Consider the following 26,936-nt stretch of genomic DNA (forward strand, 5'->3'; position numbering starts at 1 on the left):
GATAAATGACAGCGTCATCTGCGATAAAGAGATGGAGAAAGGGGAATTTGGTGAGAGCCAGCGATAATGAGAGACAGTCTGTGATAGTGACAACAAGGAAGAGAGAGATAGCGACAATGAGAAGAGACAGCAGCAGTAGGGAGGAATGAATGAGATAGTAAAAGTAAGAGAGGGCAGGAGGGAGAGTAAAAGATACAGAATCTTCGGGACAACTAGACCTGAAGAAATTGTGTCTAGCAAAAAACTGGTAGAGTGACTCCTTGCACTATTTAAGGGCATTGGTTGGCTTTACTAGATATACAGGGAGCGATACCCCACAATAAACTTAGTTTCAGTGCAGACAGTGGCGGGTTAGACAAGAGGCAGTAGTAGTAGGTTTGAATGAAGGAAACTGTGCTGAGAGACTTGAGACAGTGACAGTTACAGAGACGCAAAGAGATAATGACAATGAGCTATGTTGCATGTTAAAAAGAGCACAAATATGTTTGCATGCCATGCAGGAAGTTAGAATGAGGCAGCCAGTACCCCTCTTTTCAGTCATAGTGTTTTCATCAGGAGTGTATTCAACTTTTTTGTGCTCCGATATGAGCATTTTTCTGCTGGTAGTGTGAATGATCAAACTGACTGACTTTTCTGCTAAAGTATTCTTTCCACATGAACTGAGTTCTGCCAAATATTGCCCCATATGGGGAGGAGGAATGAAAGTTAACAAATTTCCTGAATGTAGTTGTGACTGAGAAACTATACACTTCTGAAAGTAAGAGACAACCTGTTGTGAATGTAGTAACTGAATGATAGTATGTATTAGTTGTGTCCAAAACATCAATGGTTTTTGGTCTAACCCGCCACTGTCCGCACCAAAACTAAGTTTATTGCGTGGCATCGCCCCCTGTATATCTAGTAAAGCTACAAGTTTTTTGTTAGAAACAATTTCTTCAGGTCTAGTTGTCCCGAAGATTCTGTATCTTTTACTCTCCAATGCCACGCATTCGAAGATTAGGTGTGATGCAGTTTCTTCACCCTCACCACAGATCCTACATTTAGGGTCCTCTTCCGTTGTACCCATTGTGTGAAGGTGTTTTTTGAAATTCCCATGGCCGGTCATCAGTCCAGTCATGAGTTTCATCTCTTTCCTGTTCAATCCCAGGATTACAGTGCTGCTTTTAAAACACGGCTTGGGCATCATTACCTTACCATGTTTTTGTTTATGGACCTTCGTCCATTGTCCTATGTGCTGTTTCCTACGCCAGTTCTGTACTTCTAATTTGATCATAGCCTTGGTGATTGTCAGGACAGGTTCCGGTCCAATAAATGGAGTTGTTGCTCCCATCCTAGCCAATCTGTCAGCTTGTTCATTGCCACAGATCCCTGAGTGGCCAGGGACCCACTCTAGGTTTACCCTATTGCTTCTCCCTAGCTCCACCAAATCCTGTGGCATTCTGCAACAATCTTAGATCTTGTTGCAGGAGCTGCTAATGATTTCAGGGCTGCCTGGCTGTCTGAATAGATGTAGATGCTACTACCCTTGTAGCACCTACACATATTCTCCTCCACAGATGCCCTGATTGCAGTAATTTCGGGTTGGAATACAGAGACCAGTTTTCCTAGAGAGATGATGCCCTCCTGTCTTGGCTGAACCCCGTACACCCCTGCCCCAACGCCTTGGTCTATTTTTGACACATCAGTGAACAAAACAATGTCCCACGTTCGGTGTCGAACTGTTTTTCCCACTGCTCCTTGCTTCCAATTATTATATTGTAAAGCATGTCGAAGCAGTTGGGAGTTGTTATATAGTTGGCAGGCATTTCTCCAACCATTCCTGTATTTACCTCACTCACTATGTTAGTGTGTGATTCTGGATATCTGAATGAGACCCAGTTTTTACCAGTTTTAAGTCTGTGTGCCCCAGCTGCTGTCTCCATCTTGACCCAAAGATGTAGTGGAGGCATGTCCAGCATGGCTTCCATTCCAGCAGTTGGTGTGCTGTTAATTCCACCTGTTATGGCTAAGCAGGCCAAATTCTGCACCTTAGCAAGCTCCTTAACTGCAACCCGCTGTTCTAACTTCTTCCACCACACTGCAGCCCCGTAGATCTGACCACTGTGGTGTATATCCAGCGCATATCCCTGGGGCTTAGGCCCCAGTTTTTGCAACAAGCCCTTCTAGTGCCCACTAGAGTACTTTTTGTCTTGGAGCAGATACTCTTAATGTGAGGGGTCCATGTTAGCTTCTCATCCACGGTTACCCCTAGATATTTCACTATCCCGTTCACAGGTAGAGTTTCATCGAAGAGCTTTAGATTCCAACTTGAGTGTTGAATATGTCTCTTCGTAAATGGCACCACAACAGTCTTCTTAGGATTAACCCTCAGATCCTGTTTGATGCACCAATTCTGCACAATGTCCAAACTTCCTTGTGCCATATTTGTAACTGTGTCAGTAAATTTGCCAAGTATTACTATGACAAGGTCATCTGTGTATCCTTGTCAGAAGCATTGTCTGGAATTTAATTCCTCAATGAGTTCGTTCACCACTAAATTCCACAATAGAGGGGACAAAACTCCTCCTTGTGGGCAGCCTCTAGTGGTGTTAACTACAATCTTTTCATTCATCATGGTAGCCTCTACTTTTCTTCCACTAAGCATGGCCCTGGTCCTCCTGCATATAGTGGTTCCCAGATTATGCACCTCTGCTGCCCTTACCATGGAATCGAAGGTCGTGTTACTGAAGGCCCCCTTGATATCCAGGAAGATGCAGAGGGCTTTTCTTGGAAGTGAAGTGCTTTCTCCAACTTCCCAACGAGTTGGTGGAGAGCTGACTTGCACATGATTTAGCTGGTTGATTGCATGTTGGTTTGAATGTAGAGGAGCCCTACTTAGGCTGCGTTCACACTGCCGGCCGGGCCGAGCCGAGCCTGGCCGGGCCGCCGCCCGCTTCGATATCTAACACATGGTTTTGAATTGCGGTGTTCACACTGGCGGCCGGGCCGCGCCGACACGGCGTGAGCCTCCCGGAGCCGAGCCGACGACATTCGGAGTGTTTAATATTGCCGGCGCGAGCCGACCGCAGGCGCGAGCCTGTGGAGCAGCACTACAGCTTCTGCAGTACACGCATCACACGTCTCCCTTCTGCTTTCTTCACAAGTGTGACTGCACACGTCTTATTTTAAGATGTTACCTCACATTTCACAATCAGTGAGGAAAAATTACGTTTATTATGATGATACATGCGAAATTACTTTTATTTCATTTATTTAATCTACCGTATTTGCATGCATTTACAACAATAGCTTGCCAGCGATCGCGGCATTGCCGCCACTGAATAGTTCGCATTTACTTGTAAACGGAGACAGATATGAGTGTCACTGAGGGACGGAAAGGTGTCCCTACCAGATGATAATGCATTGTAAAGTCATGCTGTGGCAGTTCCTTATCAGTGGAGATAGAACCACTGAGTCAAAGGGCATTATCTCAAAACTCTTCGCCTATCAATCTGTCTATCTTACAAGGTAATGAAAAGAATTCTGTGAGGTCATCAGTGGCTCCACATGATGAACCATCACCACTGCCAAGCGTTGCATCATGAAGAAAAAAGAAGAAAAAAGTTGGAAAATTCTGAAGGAGTATTTCTGCGATTCTTCGTTGAAGGCACAGCAAGACATTACCCAAAATGACGAAGCTAATTACTTCCTAATGATTCTCAGGAGTCCCATAAACTCTCTTCCCCTCAGAGGTTAGTGTTTGTGAAATTTAAAATACAAAAGCATGACTACAATTAACTGGAGGTAGCGAATGCTGTACAAAGTTCTACTGCAAACCAAAAAGTGTGTACTAACGAATCTTACCTTATCGTTATACACAATTTTTCTTCTGCTGTTATACTTCTGCGAAAATTTGTGTTCTGTTTAGAAATTTTGTCTTGAATGTTCTGCAGCACATACTGAAATGTATGATGATTCATTCTGTAGTTTGAATAAAATTTTTCAGGATAGTTTTTAAGTTCTTCATATAAAGAGAAAAACTCTCCTAAATGCAGAGTCAAAACAATACCAATAAAAGAGTGAAGACATTGTTCTACACAGCACAGACTAGGTAAAGGCGAGCAGCTGTTGGCTGCAGCTGCGTTTTCTACTGACTTGCTTGTCAGCTGTCGAAGGGTGGGGATTTTTTAAAATTTATTTATTTGGCCTCCGGCAGCTGACATCCATTTAGCCAAAGAGTGGGTATTACCTTGACAGTGCAGCGCAGCCCGCCAAGGAAGAAAAAAAAAAAAACAATGAAGAACAATGAAACGCACATCTGTGTCGATGTACAGTAGTTTCATTAACTCTCCATTATTTTTTCTGTCAAAGTAGACAACGAGACTACAGAATTGCGCTTCAGTTTCTGCAGTAAACGTATCACAAATCTCCAGTTTGTTTTTTGATTAGTTTTACACCACTGATCACTAGTAATTAGTTTTTTTCTGTCCTGCATTATATGACTACATTAAACCAAGCTGTAACCGCTCGAACTCCGTGGCTTGCGGACGCGGCACTGACGCCACTGAATATCTCGCATTCCTTGTGACCAGAGACAGATATCAGAGTCATTATCATTTCAAAAACTTTTTGGTACTTTTAGCTACATTTCATTCGCAACAATGTATGGTGTAAAACGCATCTAACAGTAAGCTACCCGCTACATAACTTTTTCACTACAAGATTTGTAAATCAAGTGCACAACGTTGACAAATAGCATCATTTCACAATGACTGTTAAGAAATATGAAAAGATAAATGATTCAATACGAAGCTAAGATGTTACACTAGCACGTGTACAAAAATCAGATTTTTTAGCCGCATACTTTCTTCAAAATCGGTTGGGAAGCGTTACGAAACAAAGAAATCACGCGAAACGAAAAGTAGACTTTTTCTTTTTTCACGACGTAAGTAACGCTTTTAAGGAAAAAATGAGTTCATAAAACGATGTGGCGTAGTCTTATATGCCGCTAAGAATTTTTAGAACATGAAAATCGGAGAAGTTGATTTTCCCCCATTTCGCCGACCCGGCTCGGCGCGGCGCGCAGTGTGAATACACTACTCGTCGGCCTGAGCAGGATAGGCACGAGCCGAGCCAGTACGCGTCAGCCCGGCTCGGCCCGGCCGGCAGTGTGAACGCAGCCTTAGCCTCCTCTCCCCAACATATACATTAACCAGTTTTTCCAATGTTTTGAGAATGGAGGACAGACTGATTGATCTCATATCCTTAGCTTTGGTATGATCAATTCTCCCTGGATTTGGAATGAAAACAACCTTCACTGCCCTCCAAGCATTGGGAATGTTTTCTGCTGCTAGGCTAACCCTGAATAGCCTGCATAGGACTCTTATGAGCTTCTCTCCCACCTGTTGCAGGAGAGCTGGAAAAATTCCATCTGGGCCAGGTGACTTGAACGGTTGGAATGTTCCCACCACCCATTGGGTTTTATTAAAGTTCACACACTCCTTGGCTGATTCCCAGTCCTTTCTTCGAGTGCCTGAGATCCAGTGTCTCTCCCGGATCACATTCTGGACTGTGTTGTCCAGCAGGGCATATTGAGGGAAGTGAGTTTTGAGGAGCAGTTCCAGCATCTCATGTGGTGTCTTTGTGTATTCCCCATCCTCCTTCCTCAACGTATCTCCTGGATTGGTTGGTACTCCAGTGAGAATCTTGTGAAGTCTGGCTTGTGCGGCCGTGCTCTCCACTTCCTCACAAAATACCTTCCAGGATGCCTTCTTTGCTTGTCTGGTTGCGAGATTGTAGTTGACAAGGGCCTCACAATATTTAGCCCATTGTCCTTTACGTCTCGCAATATTAAACAGTCTCTGTGCCTGTTTTCTTTGCATTTCTAAGTTGTTATTCCACCAAGGCACACTCCTATTTGTGCACTTCTTGGTGATTGTGCAGTTGTCCTGATATGAGGTCACTATGGCAGAGGTAACAGAGTCTGCTACTTCCTCAAATTATACTGGATTCCTTATTGTGGTTTTAATTTCCGATAAGCCTAAATCAAGTCCCTCCAACACCACGTGCCATTGTTTGACTTAGCTGACCATCATCATGGAACTAAAGGTTATGTCAATTACTTCTTCCCTTCTGCTATTCCTGAATGTAGGTTCATTGCCCCTATTCAGGACCTCTAAATTGCTAGCTAAAAGGAATTCAAGAAACACTCACCACTACTGTTGGTGTCCTTGCTGCCCCATACTAGGTTGTGGACATTGGTGTCCCATCCCACCAGCAGTTGGTCACCGTGCCGATGGCAAGTCTCTACCAGTCTCCTCACCTCCAAGGGAGGAGGCGAGCTGTCTTCGTAAGGAAGGTATGCTGAGGCTAAAACGATTTCCCTCATGGTATCTTCCTCACATTGCTGCATTTTAACGGTCACAAAGTCCCTAGAGCAGAAATCCATCATTGGCATGAAAGAAACTCCATTTCTTGCATAGATGTATGTTCTGGTGTTTCTTAGATTTCTAGCATAAATCAGCTTACCTCCAGTGCCACTGAGGCCCGATACACCCCCTTTATATAAATAGGGTTCTTGAATCAGGGCCACGTCCACTTCCTGCCTCCCCAGGCAGTGACTCAGGGCAGCAGAGGGCCCTTTACTGTGCTGCAGATTAATCTGCAGCGCCTCCAGTCTCCGTCTTGCTGCTATCTGTGAGAACCCTGACGGTGACCTGCGAGAACCCTAAAAACAATTTTAGGTCCTGCTCCCGCATCGCCTTCAGGGACTTCTCTCCGACCTCCACTACCAAGGTTCATTCTTCTGGTGCAACCTTCTGGTTGATCACTCTCCAGTCTTACGTCGAGACTTTTGGGTTCTGGGCACCTATTTTCCCAAACAGTGTCTTAGGAGAGACTTCCTTAAGGATCTTTGGTACCCATATTGGTATCTTTGTGGTCTTAAGAAGCTCCACTGCTGTCTTAACCAGCAGCTTCTCATCTTCCCATGGGGATATCATGGGCACCTTATCCTTGAGGCATTCCACCGTGTGCACCCCTCACAGAAAAAAAATGAGGGCACCGTGATCTAGATAGACCCCCCTGAAGCTGGGTCCTGAGCCAGCGTCCCCCCAATCTTTTCAAAGAGGGCCATCTGTACCAATTCCGCTGCTGCGAGGTGATGGCCACCAGTGGTAGCCTTGCTGGGTAACTGCCATACTAAAAACTGAGACTCCAGTACTATAGGTCTGTTTCTCTATTTCTTGCCTCGGTTTTTTCTGGACTTGCTTATCCAGGGAGGATTCCTCCCTTATCTGCTTGCTACCTGCCTCTGACGTAGTGGGGGTCTGCTTATCCCCTTCAACCTGAGACAGTTTCTTCCTGGGGTCTTAGGTTCAAGTCCCTTTAATTCCCCTCACTTGTCTTTAGGAAGCCATTCTTTCCCTTCCTTTTTCCTCTGTTCCCTGAGTAGTTTCCTCCTCTGGGCCCCAGACAAGCCTTTGATCTGGTCTAGCTTCTTGGTTGCAGTTCCCACTTCTGGCTCAGGACGAGACCCTGATTCAAAAGTGGGAGTGCCTTCCATCGGTACTGACCCTGATGTTTGGATATCTGAGGTCTCAGTTTGCCCCTCAGTTTGTTTTTGTGTGTTTTCTTTAATTGTGTCCTTATTGGTCCCACGAAATTTGGGGATCTACAAGGCTCACACCACGAATACCCCGTGCATTGTAAGGCTACTTACTCAGGGAGGTCACCTGGTATCCCTGAGGCTCTGTTTGAGACACGTCTTCCCGCGTGCCACACACCCCTCGGCACGGATCGCATCACACCTTGGGTTGGGTCAGGGAATTGGGTAGGGCATAGGAGTGGATAGGGAAGATAGGACATTGTGGGACACTCTCAGTCTGATCCATCGGCTGAGGCCTTTCTGGCAGTAGGTCCTCTTCCTTCAGTATAGCCCTCAGCTTCACGTGGATATGCAAGCCTCTCCACCTGCATGGACAGTGCTTCATCAAGGTGGTGCCCCCACAGAGGTGTGTGTGTGTGTGTGTGTGTGTGTGTGTGTGTGTGTGTGTGTGTGTGTGTGTGTGTGTGTGCGCGCGCGCGCGCTTGCGCGCATACGTATCTGGGGCGCATTGTGATATGGTGCTTATTGGTGGTTGGATTCGCATGTCCCCCAGTATAAAGTAGTAACGAAATAGGCCACAGTTGACAGTGCTTCTGTAATGACTGTCCACACTATTGGCAGATCTACATGACGCATCGCAGGATGTGACATGGAAGCAGAAAGAGGTCTGGGTTTCTGAGTGCCATCTGTAGGCTGCTGCATGGACTTGACAGGCACCATTCGAGTGATTGTGCCTATGTGGTGACGAGCTCTCATGGTATTTGTTGTGTACCTCTAGTTACAGCAAAAATTCAACACTTAAAACACTTTCATGAAGGAAATCAGAAATAATGTTCCAACAAGAAGTATTACTCCTGTAGGGAATATGTAGCCAAAATAAGGCTAATTATAGTGTGCGCAGAGGCACTTATGCTGCCATTCTTCCTGTGGTCCGTACATGGGTGGAATGGGAAGAAACTCTAATGGGTATTATCATCTGCCGTGCTATTAACAGTGGTTTGCAGAATATGGATGAAGATGTAGTTTACATTATAATGGGAAGACAACCATGAAAGAGTGAATCAGGTACCTTTTTACAGCATTGCTTCACCACATAGTTTCTTGTTTTTACATGCAGTATTACCACATGTCATATGCTGCCACTTGCCTGTCATTACTATGCTGTTAAAGAAAATATAATGTGGACAGGTGTACAATACGTCTGACCAATAAAAGAAAGTAACTAACACACACAACAACAACTAACAATAAGACATTATACCTGCTCCCACTCCCAATTAGAGAGCATACCAATTTGTGTTGTTTGTTGCATGGAAATTGGATTTGTACCTTGTAACTCCACTATGTGTTATATTCTGTTAAGACGGCAGCCTTATGTGCAGTCTTACATCAGTCTACTGTTTTAGATTGAAGGGAGAAGTGTGGAAGTAGTATTAAGGATTTTTTTTGGTATCATCTGACTTGCTTGCTTTGGGGTATTTCCATCTGTATTCAGAGTGGATGATTCATAATTTGTCACTACTTAACCATTCATCTATATATGTTACTGTAGAGTCCCGTTAATCCGAAGTAATTGGGACCAGACCTTGTTCGGATTACCGATTTGTTTGGAGTAGCCGGAATTACGATGACGAGTTTCTAGAATGAAGTATACCAAGCAGATAAGTAGGTACACCATGGTAACAAATGGGAACAAGTGTGGGAACAATGGCTCACTCTCACTCCCTGCCCTTGTTGTTGTGCATTGTTGAGATCTTTGTAGTGTCTGACGTCAGTGCACTGCCAGTTGGGTCCAAAGAACTTGATATGTTAATTATCGATCGCTGGCACGCATAACAGTTGTATTGTATTGGTTTGGATGTAGTGGTGTACATATTTTCGTCATGAGTAAATGGAAACATACAACATTAACTCTCAAAGAAAATCTGAATGCTTTGAAGCATATAGACAATGGTGAGAATGTATATAAAGTGGCAACGGAACTAGGTGTTGGTAAAACAACAATTTGTGATTGGAAGAAGAACCGAGTGAAGCTTGAACAGTTCTGTGCAATGTCTTCAGGTTAAAACACTCGAAATTTGGCAGACTTTGAAACAGTCCCAGTACAATAAAGTGGATGAAGCTCTTTTTCCTTTGGTTTACACAGGAAAGAGAAAGGGAAACTCCTTTGAGTGGAGTACTGTTTCAGGAGAAGGCTGTTTACCTGAACAAGTTAATGAATGGTGACGAGTCTTTAAGTGTGAGTATGGGTTGGTTGGAGAGATTCAAAAAAAGTCATGGAATCCATCAGCTAACAATTACTGGAGAGAATCTTTCTTCTGACTATTATGCAGCGAAGGAATACTTGGGTGAGCTTGAAAAAATGATAAGAGAGGAAAAATATTCTCACCAACAAATTTATAACGCTGATGAGACTGGCCTAGGGCACTGCCAACAGAAAGCCTGGCATCAAAAGCAGAAGACCATGCTCTGGTTTTAAAATGTGACTTTATTAGCATGCAGCCATGCTGTTGGTAATCACAAGCTGCCTTAAATGCTGATCGGCAAATCTGCTAGGCTGAGAGATTTTAAAAATTGCAACATGAAGTCCCTGCCTGTATATTATTTGCAACCAGAAAAGAGCATGGATGGATGGTAAGCTGTTCAAAGAATGGTTTCACGACCAGTTTGTTCCCCCTGTTCAAGAGTTTTCTAAGGAGAATCATTTGTCTCCCCGTGCAATGCTTTTCATTTATAACACGCCATCTCACACCAGCACTGAGGAATTATGCGATGGAGGAATTGTGGCGAAGTTTTTGCTGCCGAATGTTACACTGCTTCTACAGCCGATCAACCAGGGCACACTGCAAACATTAAAACTGATTTACAGAAAACAATTTTTAAGAATGCTGATCCAAGAGGATAGCATTCTTTTAGTGGACAAAATAAAAAAGACCAATGTGAAGGATGTTGATTATTGCGCCGTTGAGGCATGGCAGAATATTTCAGAAAATACTCTGAGAAAATCGTGGAGAAAACTGTGGTCATCTCTTGAATTTCAGGACAACCTAGTTGAAAATAGAGAGGAAAATCTACTACAAGTGATACAGATATTCCCTGGATGTGAAGAGGCTAGTGAAGGAGACGTAGATAAGTGGATGGCAGCAGATGGGGCATGTGTGGAGAACCTTACTGATGCTGATTTAGTTGCTGCTGTGACTCAAGACCAGGAAGAAGTGGCCTGCTGTGATAGAAGTGACAATGAGCTTGAAAATGACAAAGGAGAGCTGGTGCCACACAGTGATGCAGCAGAAGCCCTTGACCTCACACTATGTTATTTGGAGCAACAGCCCAATGCTACACCTGCTGACTTGATGTTTATGAGACAATGGCGCAACTGTGCATATATAACAGGCTGTCTTCATTACGCCGGAAAACAATGACTGAGTTTTTGTCATCTAAAAAGTAGGGATAAAATTTCCGCTGTGTTTTAGTAAGTTTGACAGCTTTTCTTTCATTGTTGTGCATTGTTTAAACCTAATGTTTTCTTCCCAGCTTTTCTAATACATGTTTACTGTACTGTATAAGTTAAAATAGTGTGTACATACAGCAGTTTACCGTGCAGTTTTCCATACGTAGACTAACATTTTCCATATTCGGATTAACTGAATGTTCGGATTAGTGGGACTCTGCTGTACTAGTTTAAAGTCGCTCATTGTGTTTTTCTGTCTGTGTGTGAGGGATAATTTCAGAAACTACTGTAGGCATTTTGATAATGTTTCCACTGATAGATTGATGCACAAGGAAAGATTGTGTATACACTATGTGATCAAAAGTATCCGGACACCTGGATGAAAATGACTTAAAAGTTCAGTGGCACCCTACATCGGTAATGCTGCAATTCAGTATGGTGTTGGCCCACCCTTAGTGTTGATTACAGCTTCCACTCCTACAAGCATACATTCAGTCAGGTGCTGGAAGGTTTGTTGGGGAACAACAGCCCATTGTTCATGGAGTGCTGCACTGAGGAGAGTTATCAATGTCGGTCGGTGAGACCTGGCACGAAGTCGGCATTCCAAAACATCTCATTGGTGTTCTATGGGATCAGGTGAGGACTCTGTGCAAGCCAGGGATGTTATTGTCATGTAACCATTCCGCCACAGGCCGTGCATTATGAACAGGTGCTCGATCGTGTTGGAAGATGCAATCGTCATCCCCAAATTGCTCTTCAACAGTGGGAAGCAAGAAGGTGCTTAAAACATCGATGTAGGCCTGTGCTGTGATAGTGCCATGCAAAACAACAAGGGCTGCAAGCCGCCTCCATGAAAACCACAACCACACCATAACACCACAGCCTCCGAATTTTACTGTTACACGCTGGCAGATGACATTCACCGGGCATATGCCATATCCACACCCTGCCATTGGATCGCCACATTTTGTACTGTGATTTGTCACTCCACACAATGTTTTTCCACTGTTCAATCGTCCAATGTTTACGCTGCTTACACCAAGTGAGGCGTCGTTGGCATTTACCGGCATGATGTGTGGCTTATGAGCAGCCGCTCGACCATGAAATCACAGTTTTCTCACCTCCCACCCAACTGTCATAGTACTTGCAGTGGATCCTGACGCAGTTTGGAAATCCTGTCATGGTCTGGGTAGATGTCTGCCTGTTACACATTATGAGCCTCTTCAACAGTTAGTGGTCTTTGTCAGTCAGCTGATGAGGTCGGCCTGTACGCTTTTGTGCTATACCTGTCCATTCACATTTCCACCTCACTAACACATCAAAAACAGTGGACCTAGGGATGTTTAGGAGTGTGGAAATCTCGCGCACAGACGTATGACACAATGACACCCAATCACCTGACCATGTTCGAAGTCTCTGAGTTCCGCAGAGCACCACATTCTGCTCTTTCACAATGTCTAATGACTACTGGGGGTGCTGATGTGGAGTACATGGCAGTAGGTGGCAGCACAATGCACCTAACGTCAAAAAGTATGTTTTTGGGGGTGTCCGGATACTTTTGATCACATAGTGTATAATATATTACTGCTATACCATACAAGTTGTCTGGTTGTAGATACTTATGACGGGACTTTGCCTACCCATCATCACTGATTTCATCCAAATTTGTGGTATGCAGGACTTTACAGAAATTAAGTGGTTGAAGTGGGAGTGCCAGATAGCCAAGCGTTTAGTGAAAGTAGCATTTTTGGTGCAGATCAGATGAGGCGTGAGCAATTTAAGTTGGTGTAGTTTCTAGGCATCTGTTGGTACAGAGGAAGGAGTACCGAACACTAATTCAAGGGTTGCGGGGTTGAGTTCTTTGTGGAAATTTGTTTCTTATTTATTTTGAGGTTTTATGTTACTTAACACAAACCAAAACAATGTTCAGTATGCTTTATTTATTAACATTTTCACAAAAGGAAATGCAAAAGAAAATTTCTTATTGAAAATGACTTTCCAGGAAGAAATTGTAATTAAAGTGGAAAGAACTTAATTAAGAATGATTTACTCCCAAACTGTCCAGTGGGAAAGAACCTTTTATAAATGTAAACCATATTTGTTCTTCATATAGGAACATTAAAACAACAGGCAATTTCAAAAATAGAGTTTATTTTTAATGGTCAATGTCACCCACCCCAGTGTGTGTAAGTCATCAAATTTAAAGTAATGAAAGTATCTAGTTTTGTATACAAAGTTCTCCTGTATGTTCTACAAACCCTTCCTGCAAATTCATTTGCAATCCTAAATTTTACTTTGCCTTTCCTTTTCTTGCCTTTTATGGAAATGGTTAATGAAAGCAATATATTGAACATTATTTCGGTTTATTTGGGGTGTAAGTAATGCGAAAAGGAAAATAAAAAAAGTTTTCGCAGAAATAATTGACCACATGACACTTGGATTACCATTCTGTACTCTTTCCGCTGCCTCAACCACTGTGTGGAAACCATGCTAATGTAAATGGCTCATAACTCACCCAACCTGCATTGAAAATGCTATTTTTTATTAAATGCGTGGCAATCTGGAGCTCTCACTTCTGTCACCTTCATTTCTGGCTGAGCTCTAAACAAACCATAAATTTGAATGAAATTTGTTATGACGAGTTGGTGTGGTCTCCGTATTAGTGCTAACTGTGCGACCAATGGGGTGGGTAGTTGGTGCTTTTCTGATTTACGTTGTCAACATTTGGTTGTAATTTTAACACTAATATTAGAAAATCAAAAATAGAAGAAGATTTTGTATGTGTGTGCGCTCAGTCGTGTGTGCATGCGTGCAAGAGAAAGTGTTTTATATGAGGCATATTCAAAAAGTAAGTTTACTAGATTTTTATATTTTTGTGGAAAAAGTGAATCTGAAAAAAAGAAAGGGGAAAAAAGATACGGATTATTGTTGATGCTCTTGTTGACTATTTTTCCACATAATCACCATCCTGTTCAAAGTATGTGGTGAGCTGTGGTACTAACTTCTTCATGCCCTCCTCAAAGAACTCTCCTACCAGTGCCCTCCCCCACTTCAGAAACTCTTTCTGCACGTGCTCATTAATTGAAAATTTAATTCCACTCATATGTGCCTTTGGGGAAGTGAAAAATTGATAATCTATAGGTGGCAAATCAGGGGAATATGGGGTGTGGTATGAAATATCCCAACAAGATGAGTCCAAGAGTGCCTTGGTGGCCAAGGCTGTGTGAGGACAGGCATTGTCATGAAAAAGCACATTCCTCTCACCAGTATTTGCCTCGTTTTGTTTTCAGTGCTTCCTTCAAGTTTTTTTATGGTCTCACAATAGTGTGTGTTGATGGTCTCCCCCTGAGGCAGAAATTTGACCAAAATGATGCCGTTTTGGTCCCAAAACACTGAGGCCATAATTTTTTTCCCTTTCGAAATTGTGGTTTTGAATTTTTTGACAGATGAGAAATTGGTGTCACACCATTGTGATCATTGTCTTTTTGTCTCAGATGTGTAATGAGACACTCATGTTTCATCTCTAGTCACAGTAGAATTCATGAAATCCCCACCTTCCAATTCAAGTCCCTCAAAATCATGGGCACTATACCTGTTTTTTCTTGTGGTACTCTGTCATCTGCTTGGGACCATTATTATGCACAGTTTCTGGTATCCCAACATTTCTGTGATTAAGTGTCTTGTTTAAGAGAGTTCTGGAGAGGTGTGGAACATCACAGAAATTTCATCCGCTATCAGTCGACAGTCTTTGTAAGTGCACAATTTTTTTGCATCCACTCATGAGTCAAAATGGAAGGTCTTCCTCTCCTTTGTTTGTCATATACATTTGTTCTGCCTACACCACCTAAACATGCTCATTCTGTTCATAACACATTCACCATAAATCATTTTGATGCACGAAAATATTGTGGTAGGTGATGTTCCTTCTGCAGCTGGGAAGCGGATCACACACATGGGTCACACTTGGCGGGATTTCTTTCTGACATTTTCCACCTCTATTGGACACTACACTGTGAGTTTGTGTTCTGCTGTGTTCCTGTGATACTCGCTCTGGTTATGGGATACCCTCTAATGCTTAGTGTTGCCAGCACTCAAAAGAGTTCTTATATTTATCAACTGCAGAGTAATTAAGTCACTTAGAGTTTGTCTCCAACAAACAGCAGAAGTGCACATACTATTACTGTTGACGACAGTATATTGCTGAATTCATCTGTGATTCAGTATTTGATTTGAGTGAGTTGCTTTTAACTAACTGTGTCTTCTTATCTCTGAATTTTTATACTTTATGCATGATCATCAAGAAATGTCACTTCCCCATTTTGTTCCATTAACAAGATTCACTAAAGGAAACCTAAACATAATTTAGAAGAAGAAGAAAAAGATGTGTTGATTTTTCATAATGATACTGCACTGACCTGCAGAAGCTAGTGCAGAAAGAATACCATTATGAATGTAGCTGCTGTGTTTAGCAATAGTAGGTTGCAATCTTTTTTGTCAATTTCCTGTGTCTGTAAATGAATCTAAAATCCATGATGTTGGATCCTAGTACCTGTTAAGCAAAACTAGGAAGTTTAGGGTGGTACAAAAGTGAGATTATAAATTGTTAATGGAGAATACTTAAACTATTGGTGCTAAATATGAAAACCTTCATTTTTTTAAAATCATGTATATAGATGTAGATGATTTCAGTTTCTGATGATTAACATCTTTCAGGCAGATTTAAGATAGCCAGAAAGGTGATTGAAGTTTTATTTTTTTGTTCTTTCCTTTGTCATGAACTGTTTTGGCACTGTAGTTCAGTACCTCATTTTTATAATTTTGTATTTGATTAAAATGTTTCACTGAAGTTTTCTGAGTTGCACTCTCACATTCATTGTAAAGATAAAGTAAAACTGTGAGCAATTATTGTCCTCATGATTGTATTTGTCTGTGCAGGATCTTCCAGAATTTTTTGAGGACAATATGGGGACGTGGATGTCAAATTTCCATGAACTACTGACTGTTGATGTTCCATGTCTCAAAAATGAGGTATTTGTAATAATATATTCCTTTTGTATTGGCACATATTTCATTTTTCTCTCTATGTTTGTTCTACTTGCACAGTTCATAAAGTTAATGTAAATACTTCATTTAGCTCCACCCCACTCTCTCCATTTTCATTTCTAGGATGAAGAGGAAGCTGGACTTCTTGAGCAGTTGAAATCACAGATATGTGACAATGTTGCATTATATGCTTTGAAATATGATGAAGAGTTCCAGAGTTACCTTCCACAGTTCGTGACAGATATTTGGAACCTGCTAATTTCAACAGGAACGCAACCTAAGTATGACTTGGTAAGTACAAGGGCTACTGCCATTGTTGCAGACTTTCGCTTTGTTTAGTTTATTATATGTGGTGAGGGAGAGATAAGGAAGTGAACAGGCATATCATTTAGATTGTGGTTTGTTTGTATAATCTTAACAGTTAGTCAGCAATGCTCTGCAGTTCCTGGCAACTGTTGCAAACCGTTCACAATACCGACACCTGTTTGAAGATCCCATCATTATGAGCAGCATATGTGAGAAAATTGTAATACCTAATATGGAATTTAGAGGTTAGTAATGGCACTTGAATGTTATGTGGATGACGATGTGATAGGCTTTGCAGTTTCTGCTCTGTACTTTTTTCCTGTGTTTTAGCATCTGACGAGGAGTTGTTTGAAGATAACCCAGAGGAATATATTAGACGTGACATCGAAGGTTCGGATGTTGATACAAGACGGCGTTCTGTATGTGACTTGGTAAAAGTTTTGTCACAGTACTTTGAAGCAAAAATGATTGAGGTGTTTGGACAGTATGTACAGGTAAGATAACATAAATTTGTGATTAGATCAAAAGGCGTGAAGATTAGAATGAAGTAGGGAAGGAAATAATCCCTTTATGTTGTATGTGTGTTAGTGTTTGGACATGATGTTATATTTTTTAAAAATAATTTTTGTTATGAGACACAATCACATTTATGTTTTTATATTACCCGTTTTGAATGGGTCAAGTCATCATCAGATTCACAAAAAAATTAATTTGACAGAAAGACCATGTGTTGTCGCTAACTTCAGATGTTTTATACAGCCAAAGGTAAAATAAAAGTAAAAACAATTCACTAGCACCATCTTATAGTGGCTGAAAATGATAAAACCAGTGCATAGTATACCATTACACTAACAATATAAAATGTCCTATCATGAAATGTAACAGAACCTTTAAATAGCCATCAGCTGTGCCCAATAAGGCACATTATTTGGATACACAGGAAGAGCTAGCAGCAAGGAGCAGGACAGGTTGCCAAATGGACAATCTTGGTTTATTATGCACAGTTCACACACATTCACTTGTGCTCAGGTGTGCTTGTGAGACGAAGTGGAGATTCCGTCTACCTGAAAGACTCATCTGACTGTGAAGTAAATAAATTGTCAATGAAAGAGAAAGCATCTTTTAGGGACTCATATCCAGTTAATCATAGGTAGTTAATTTTTAACAATGTGAATTAGGATAGATGACTTTTCACCACATAGAGGGGATATTCAGCAGCAGACAGGCACATTTAAAATTACAATTAAGAGTAGAGTAAACTATTGGACAGAGTCCTGTAGGTTTAGAAACACACACACACACACACACACACACACACACACACACACACACACACACGGCCGCCTCCGTCTTCTGGTGCTGAGGCCCGACTGAAGTGAGCAGCATTTTTGTTGGGGTGGGTTGTGGGAGTACAGGAATGTGTGGGGCAGGGAGAGGGAGGAATAGCAAGGTAGGGATGGGGAAAGATGCAGTTTGTACTGCCTGTGGGAGAGGACAGGGACAGGATGGTGAGTGGCTAGGTGATGCATCAGGAATCTATGCTTGGAGTGGGTGGAGGGAAGAGGATGCTGCACTTAGCAGTCCACAGTCTCGTCCCCACCATGTCTTTGCACAATCTCACAGGCAGCATAACAGTGTCCCCAACCCTACCCTGCTATCTCTCCTCCTCCCAGCTCCACATCTCATCTATATCGCAACTTCCCTCTCCAACTGAGGTCACTGATCCCCTCAGTGCACAGAGGTGACAGTGACCATGTATGTGAGTTGTGCATGTATGAATGAATGTGTGTGTCTATTTGTAAATCTGTATTCCATAGCTTAGTCTACTTTTAATTGTACATTTAAATGTGCCTGTCTGCCATTCAATGCTGCCTCTGTGTGGTGAGTAGCAATGTATCTTCGTTGTTACTCCACCCTGGTTTTCCCTAGTTTTATTTTTACTTTTTATTGTTTTTAATGTAATCTGTCTAGAATATGAGTAAAGATATTTTATAACAGTTTGGCATGTGTTACCAGTGTATTATTATTGAATTTGATCACTTTTAACCACTGACAGATGGTGGTGGTGCCTAGTTTTTACTTTTTATTTTGGTTCTGCTATATAAAGTCTAGCAGAACACCTTTTAAGTTAGTGGCAAAGCATGGTTATCCTGCGAAGTACATGGATAACAGAATTTTACTGGCTCTTTATCTTATGATACTGAATATATATTAAATATAACATGTCAATTATTTAGAAGTTTTGATTTTTGTTTTTACAGGTGAACAAAATTATTTGAAATGGTCAAAACCAGTAATGTAAAAGTATAATTGTTTCTGGGAGTAAAAATTGTTTTAAACAAACACTGATTCCTCTTTAAGACTTAAGTTTGCTTGAATTTTACAGATTTTGTTTCCATAAAAAATAATTTTTTTGGATGCATGTTAAGAAAAAGACAAAATCAAAAAAGACTAATGATTTTGAACATAATAGAGGGAAACGTTCCACGTGGGAAAAATATATCTAAAAACAAAGATGATGTGACTTACCAAACGAAAGTGCTGGCAGGTCGATAACACACAAACAAACACAAACATACACACAAAATTCGAGCTTTCGCAACAAACAGTTGCTTCATCAGGAAAGAGGGAAGGAGAGGGAAAGACGAAAGGATGTGGGTTTTAAGGGAGAGGGTAAGGAGTCATTCCAATCCCGGGAGCGGAAAGACTTACCTTAGGGGGAAAAAAAGATAGGTATACACTCGCACACACACTTTTTTCCCCCTAAGGTAAGTCTTTCCGCTCCCAGGATTGGAATGACTCCTTACCCTCTCCCTTAAAACCCACATCCTTTCGTCTTTCCCTCTCCTTCCCTCTTTCCTGATGAAGCAACTGTTTGTTGCGAAAGCTCGAATTTTGTGTGTATGTTTGTGTTTGTTTGTGTGTGTATCGACCTGCCAGCACTTTCGTTTGGTAAGCCACATCATCTTTGTTTTTAGACTAATGATTTTGTGTGATTAGAGGAATGGTGGTTGGAGCTATGTGCAAGAGACATTCCATTTCGGAAATTGTTATGGAGTTCAGTATTCTTAGAGCCACAATGTCAAGTGTGCACCAAGGATACCAAATTTTGGGCACTACCTCTCACCATGGACAATGCAATGGCCAATGGCCTTCACTTAACAACTGAGAGCAGTGACGTTTGCATAGAGCTGTCAGTGCTAACAGGCAAGCAACACTGCATGAAATAACCAGGGACATACAGCAAACGTATCTGTTTGGACTGGCGAAATCTGGCGTAATAAGTCATGGCAACAGACGACTGACGCCATCATCTGCAATGCCTTTCCTGAGCTTGTTGACCATATTCGTTGGACCGTGGAAAACTGTGGCCTGGTCAGATGAGTCCTGAATTCAGTTGGTAAGAGCTGATGGTAGGGTTACAGTGTGGTGTTGACCAGCAAAGTCATGGACTGAAGTTGTAAAGAAGGCACTGAGCAAGCTGTTGGTGGCTCCATAATGGTGTGGGTCCAACTGAACCATTCATTGACTGGTAATAATTACGTTCAAATACTTTGAGACCATTTGCAGCCATTCATGGACTTCATCTTCCCAAAAACAATGAAATTTTTGTGGACAATAATGTGCCATGTGAATGGATCACAATTGCTTGTGATTAGTTTGAAGAACGTTCTGGACGATTTGAATGAATGATTTGGCCACCAAGATTGCCTGACATGAATCCTATTGAACATTTGTGGGACGTAATCGAGAGCTCAGTTTGTGCATAAAATCCTGCACCAGCAGTACTTTCGCAATTATGGATGGCTATAGAGGCAGGATGGCTCAGTATTTCTCTAGGAGACCTTCAACAACTTGATGGGTGCATGCCACATTAAGTTGCTGTACTACACTAAGCAGGTGGTGGTCTGGCACGATATTAGGAGATATCCCATGGCTTTTGTCACCTCAGTGTATTACAGGAAAGCAAAAGAATTTCTGTATGAATTGATTAGGAAGACAAGTAAAAGCATTGTCTGCAGGTGCCAAATAAACTGTTTTGACCACAGGTCTTTCAAGGAATAGTGGAACAGTCATCTGTTGGATTTAGCATATAGGTAATAAATGGATATCAAGAGTATAGAAACAGATTAATTAATTTTTTTTAAAAAAGGCACATTGGAAATAATAGGACTAGGACAGTTGAAGGCAGTCAAAGCAGATAGCTAGCAAGAAAGGACGACCTGAGACATGAATGTGGCAGACAAATGACAAGAAATTGGCCAACATATGTGGGGAAGGGAAGGGGGTTGGAAATCATGAGGGAGAAAGTATATGCAGAAAAGAGGAAGAAACAGAGCCCCGCCCGTCTCACACACACACACACACACACACACACACACACACACACACACAAAAAACCACCACCACCACCACCACCACCACCACCACCATTATCAGGATTGTCTCTATCCTCTAGACTAACTGAGTGAAGTATCGGATCTGATGTCTGCATCTCAGGGGAAAGGTCACTGCTGAAATGACTCTAATGCCCAAGTCTCTTGCAACCATACCAGTGGGCTAAATTCTGTCACATATTTCGAATTCAGTGATGTTAAAGTAATTACATTGTGAGCTTCTATATCAGCAAATTTAATTGACATAAAACTTCAGTGAATACAGAGATAGTTTTCTCAGTGACTACACAGAACAATCAGCCATTAGCTAAGGAAATACATTGTGCTATGTGTTGGTGCTACCTAACAGAGGTGTGCTCTGCTAAATATTATGAAAATTGGAAAGTAAAATCTGTTGTGGCTTAGAACCCATAAGGAACTGATCCACTAAGAAATACTAAAGGATATCGAGTTATTTCCTTGTGATTAATGTGTATTTAAATGGAAACGAAACTAAAAAAGTAAATTAAAACTATGTAGAAGAGCTTAAATGAGTTAGGAAAAATAATGATCATTCCATCTTCAGTGTTTGTTATTTTTAAGGCGATGATACAGAGGTACGGTGAGAGCCCAGAACAAAACTGGCGAAGTAAAGATGCTGCTCTGTACTTGGTCACGTCTCTTGCTGCCAGAGGACAGACACAAAAACATGGCATAACACAGTCTAGCCAGCTGGTTGATCTCAACAGTTTCGCACAGGAGCACATACTAACAGAGCTTCAGAAACCAGGTAAGAAGATATAGGCAGAATATTTGGATTTATTTTGTACAATAATCAAGAAATCATCACATGTAGTTTGAATTTCTTTTAATGATATAATCCCTGGTAAGCAGAATGACTTTTTTTTACACAACAAAGAAAAACTGATCCCTCAGGTTTTCTTGGCGTGGTTGATCAGTGGGGTGCTTTCGGGTGTTTTGACGTATTTGTAGGTGCCATTCTTCTCCACAATATTTGGATCCTTCTACGCAGTACTATCGTCTCTGATCTCCGAAGACAGCATGTGCTTTTATCCTGACATCCTCCTGGATTTAACCTTCCTTAACAAAGGATCCCCTGTCTCTCTTTCATTTGTATTTATTTATTTGACTGTTTCAACCGTGTCCCATTTGTGACTTATTTCTGGCTTCAGTTGTCAGAGACTGCAGTCGTGCGTGCATGCTTGTGTGTGTGTGTGTGTGTGTGTGTGTGTGTGTGTGTGTTTCTCTGTTGTCGTCTATTTTTGATGGAGGCCTTACTGGCCAAAAGCTCATTTGTGACAGTCTGTTTTTGTGCCTATCTGCGAATCAGCATCTCCGCTATGTGGTGAGTAGCAACTTTCCTTTTCATAATATTGTTACTTTTCTTTTAAGATACTTATTGTAATGTTATTGCTTTCTCGTGGAAAAAGAGTCACCACTTATTTTGCTGATTTACTGTGATCTCTTCTATTTCTTATTTTTTATTTACCAATCTCTCTCTTCCCTGAATTCCGATTTACTTCTTTCTCCTGTTTATTTGTTTTTATGTTCTATTAAGTCAATGCCTTATCTGCAACCTTTTTTGCTTTCATTCTTCTTTTAATTTGTTATGGCTATGATCTTTTGAAACTTTTTAATGTCTGCTTGGTATAAACGTTGAGGTTGTACTACAGTGTCTGAATTTGGTGTGATAAGAGGGTGTTTGATTTGCAGTTATTCTGGCAATGGTTTTTAATGCTGTCTTCATCTTTCTGACTCTTTCTTCAACTGACACCTACCTGTTAATGTTTGAGGTGAAAATCTCACCTAGGTACTTGAACTTCTGTATTCTTTTAATGTCACCATACCTTTTTTGATTGACATTAGTGTATCTTTTGTATCTGTTCTGCACTCCCTTTTCAAAAGAAATTTATAATCACATCCTCTCTGTTATTTCTCTTAGGATTTATATATGTTTAGTATTAATGTATAAATTTTGTGTAGAAAATACTACATCATCTTAGAAAGTGATGCATCTGAATTTACGGCCAGTCTTTTGATAGTCTAATCCTATTCTGTTTTCGATTATGTATCAGTTCCTTCTGTCTGGTCATTTTTGACTTACCTTCTCCTGGGTACAGTAAAATAGAATGAGCGAGAAGCCAAATGTTTTATATAGCTCTCATAAGAATTCAACTCATGATCGTGTGTTCATTAATGTTTGTTGTGTAAGTACTCTAGTCATCTATTCCAAGCTTTTTCAGTACTTCTTGATCTATGCAGTATACACCTTCTTAAAATGAACAAATGTTGTAATATTTTATCTCCTCTCAGCATTTTGGTCTTGATCAAGGAATTAATGGTGATGGCCTATTCTGCGCATTTCTGACTTTTGTTTGGCACACTCCTAGTTGATGAGCAATGTTACTTTCTGACCCTTTGGATGGTATCTTGTATGTGACTGAAAGAAGTTATAGTCTTTTGCAGTTGTTGACATTTGTTTTGTCCCTTTTATTGTGTAATCATCTCCACAGGCGTCTTTTCTATGTCACACATAAATTTTATAATATGTTTATTTACTTTATTATGATTGTGTCTCATTTACTTACCTTATAATAAGGAAATAAGAATGCTGGAAGTTAGGATAGTTTATTCTACTTTCATTTGTGGCTTTTGGCAGTAATGAGAATTTTAGCTCGTAAAGGTAAGTCCTAGCAACCCATTTAGTATTATGTTGGAGACCTTGTGATGACTGCCATAAATATGACCCTAATTAATTGTTTAACATGTTGTCTAATCACATTTTTATGTGATCGATAACTTACTTCTATCTGTTCCCTGTTGAAGGATTTTTCTGTTTATTTTATTCTGTCTGAAAAATTGTTGTTTTTTGTATTCTTGTAATACATATTAATTAATCTATTAATTGAAGTATTGTCAATTGGGAATTAGTAGATAAAAATTTGAAATGTTATTGTGAGCTACTGAGAATGACTTCAGTGTAGCATTATCATTTTTAATACAATTTATATATTTTTAAGACATCACTTTGATATGATCCACTATCTCTCTTCACCTCTACATGCATATTACTCCCGTCACCCTGTGTAATTGTTTTTGCCCATTGTTTTATTTTGCTGCCCTCTATGAATGTTCTCACCTACCACTCTCAGCTGCAAGTTAACTGTTCCTGGATGCTGTGGCAGATGTCATATTACCTTTCACTTATGATAAGGATTTTCTTTACTAATGTCTTTAGTTCCTCTTCCTGTCTTCTACCTATCGTTTTTTATCTTCCATAGCACCACATGTCAAATTCTTCCATATTCTTGTGCCCTGTTTTTTGATTGTATACATTTCGCACCTTAAAATATCTTGTGCTTTCTAGACAAAAGAATTATTACACTTAATTTGCTTCTTTGTCTTCCCCAGCTGTTCTGATAAGCAAATGATTACTGTCTTTCCCATGATTAATCACCTTTTAGCTTTGTTTATCCTGAACACACATTCTGTTTTAAGTATTTTGTCCATTTCGTTCAACAGGTCTTACAAGTCTTCCTTACTTTTGGCCGAAATGAGGTTGTTAATGCTAACATGTGCATTGATGTCTTTTACTTTTGTGCTTTTATTACTCTTCCGAAAATTTGTTTTACTTCTTGTCTTGCTTCTTTTTGTAAAAGTTATAATGATGATAACCTGCAATTCTGCCTTACACTCTTTTTTTATATTAGATTTTTGTTATTCACTTGTTTTATATAGATGCTTGTCTGCCTGTACTTTACCCCTATTTTGTTAGAATTTAAAAATCTTATTCCACAAGCATTCTTTCTTTTTGTTGATACATATTGCATTGAACCAAGAACATACCAATTTTCCATTTAAAAATGACAATATTATGAAAAGTGTAATTGTTACTGACCGTATAGCAGAGATGCTGAGTCGCAGGTAGGCCCAACAAAAAGACTGTCAGACAGAGCTATTGGCCAAATAGGCCTTCACCAGACTAGGCAGGAAAAACACACACACACACACACACACACACACACACACACACACAGTCTCTGGCTGCCAAGGCCAGACTGGTTTCATTGTGTGTGTGTGTGTGTGTGTGTGTGTGTGTGTGTGTTCTGATGAAGGTCTGTTTGGCCAAAACTTTGTTTGACAGGCTTTCTGTTTTGCCTATCTGCGACTCAGCATCTCTGCTACACTCCTGGAAATGGAAAAAAGAACACATTGACACCGGTGTGTCAGACCCACCATACTTGCTCCGGACACTGCGAGAGGGCTGTACAAGCAATGATCACACGCACGGCACAGCGGACACACCAGGAACCGCGGTGTTGGCCGTCGAATGGCGCTAGCTGCGCAGCATTTGTGCACCGCCGCCGTCAGTGTCAGCCAGTTTGCCGTGGCATACGGAGCTCCATCGCAGTCTTTATCACTGGTAGCATGCCGCGACAGCGTGGACGTGAACCGTATGTGCAGTTGACGGACTTTGAGCGAGGGCATATAGTGGGCATGCGGGAGGCTGGGTGGACGTACCGCCGAATTGCTCAACACGTGGGGCGTGAGGTCTCCACAGTACATCGATGTTGTCGCCAGTGGTCGGCGGAAGGTGCACGTGCCCGTCGACCTGGGACCGGACCGCAGCGACGCACGGATGCACGCCAAGACCGTAGCATCCTACGCAGTGCCGTAGGGGACCGCACCGCCACTTCCCAGCAAATTAGGGACACTGTTGCTCCTGGGGTATCGGCGAGGACCATTCGCAACCGTCTCCATGAAGCTGGGCTACGGTCCCGCACACCGTTAGGCCGTCTTCCGCTCACGCCCCAACATCGTGCAGCCCGCCTCCAGTGGTGTCGCGACAGGCGTGAATGGAGGGACTAATGGAGACGTGTCGTCTTCAGCGATGAGAGTCGCTTCTGCCTTGGTGCCAATGATGGTCGTATGCGTGTTTGGCGCCGTGCAGGTGAGCGCCACAATCAGGACTGCATACGACCGAGGCACACAGGGCCAACACCCGGCATCATGGTGTGGGGAGCGATGTCCTACACTGGCCGTACACCACTGGTGATCGTCGAGGGGACACTGAATAGTGCACGGTACATCCAAACCGTCATCGAACCCATCGTTCTACCATTCCTAGACCGGCAAGGGAACTTGGTGTTCCAACAGGACAATGCACGTCCGCATGTATCCCGTGCCACCCAACGTGCTCTAGAAGGTGTAAGTCAACTACCCTGGCCAGCAAGATCTCCGGATCTGTCCCCCATTGAGCATGTTTGGGACTGGATGAAGCGTCGTCTCACGCGGTCTGCACGTCCAGCACGAACGCTGGTCCAACTGAGGCGCCAGGTGAAAATGGCATGGCAAGCCGTTCCACAGGACTACATCCAGCATCTCTACGACCGTCTCCATGGGAGAATAGCAGCCGGCATTGCTGCGAAAGGTGGATATACACTGTACTAGTGCCGACATTGTGCATGCTCTGTTGCCTGTGTCTATGTGCCTGTGGTTCTGTCAGTGTGATCATGTGATGTATCTGACCCCAGGAATGTGTCAATAAAGTTTCCCCTTCCTGGGACAATGAATTCACGGTGTTCTTATTTCAATTTCCAGGAGTGTATGTGGTGAGTAGCAACTATCTTTTCCGTAATATTGTGATTCTTTGATCCTGGATATTCCATTGTTCAACTAAAGATGAAAATTATTTTGAGATAACATTATAGCTGAAATATTTGTTACTATAATAATAATAATAACAACATTTGAATATAATAGAGGGAAACATTCCACGTGGGAAAAATATATCTGAAAACAAAGATGATGTAACTTACCAAACGAAAGCGTTGGTATGTTGATACACACACAAACACACACACAAAATTCTCACACAAAAGTAGTTTCACTTTGTATTCACCTTTTCCTACTGTGGGTTGCGAAAGCTTGAATTTTGTGTGTGTGTTTGTGTTTGTTTGTGCGTCTATCAACATACCAACACTTTCGTTTGGTAAGTTACATCATCTTTGTTTTTAGATATAGTAACAACATTTGTTATATAAAAATAAAAGGTAGATTCTGGAACAGCCAAAATTGGTAAGACATGTCGTAGCTAAAACTACTACAGTACATCCACATTCGTGCTCAACAAGCTGTGGTAATTTATTAAAAA

At 41.6% G+C, this 26,936-nt stretch overlaps 1 protein-coding gene across 1 annotated transcript in view; it reads left to right on the forward strand.

Moving 5' to 3' along the window:
- LOC124619491 (exportin-2) overlaps positions 1–26,936 on the forward strand; it is a 166,182-nt gene that overhangs the window by 66,853 nt on the left and 72,393 nt on the right. Inside the window, exons 6-10 of the mRNA XM_047145904.1 lie at positions 15,972–16,064; positions 16,203–16,370; positions 16,501–16,630; positions 16,716–16,879; positions 21,365–21,551. Of these exons, the coding sequence (XP_047001860.1) occupies positions 15,972–16,064; positions 16,203–16,370; positions 16,501–16,630; positions 16,716–16,879; positions 21,365–21,551 (742 nt within the window). The remainder of the gene's footprint in view (positions 1–15,971; positions 16,065–16,202; positions 16,371–16,500; positions 16,631–16,715; positions 16,880–21,364; positions 21,552–26,936) is intronic.

The sequence above is a fragment of the Schistocerca americana genome, chromosome 6 (assembly GCF_021461395.2).
Source record: "Schistocerca americana isolate TAMUIC-IGC-003095 chromosome 6, iqSchAmer2.1, whole genome shotgun sequence".
Classification (NCBI taxonomy): domain Eukaryota; kingdom Metazoa; phylum Arthropoda; class Insecta; order Orthoptera; family Acrididae; genus Schistocerca; species Schistocerca americana.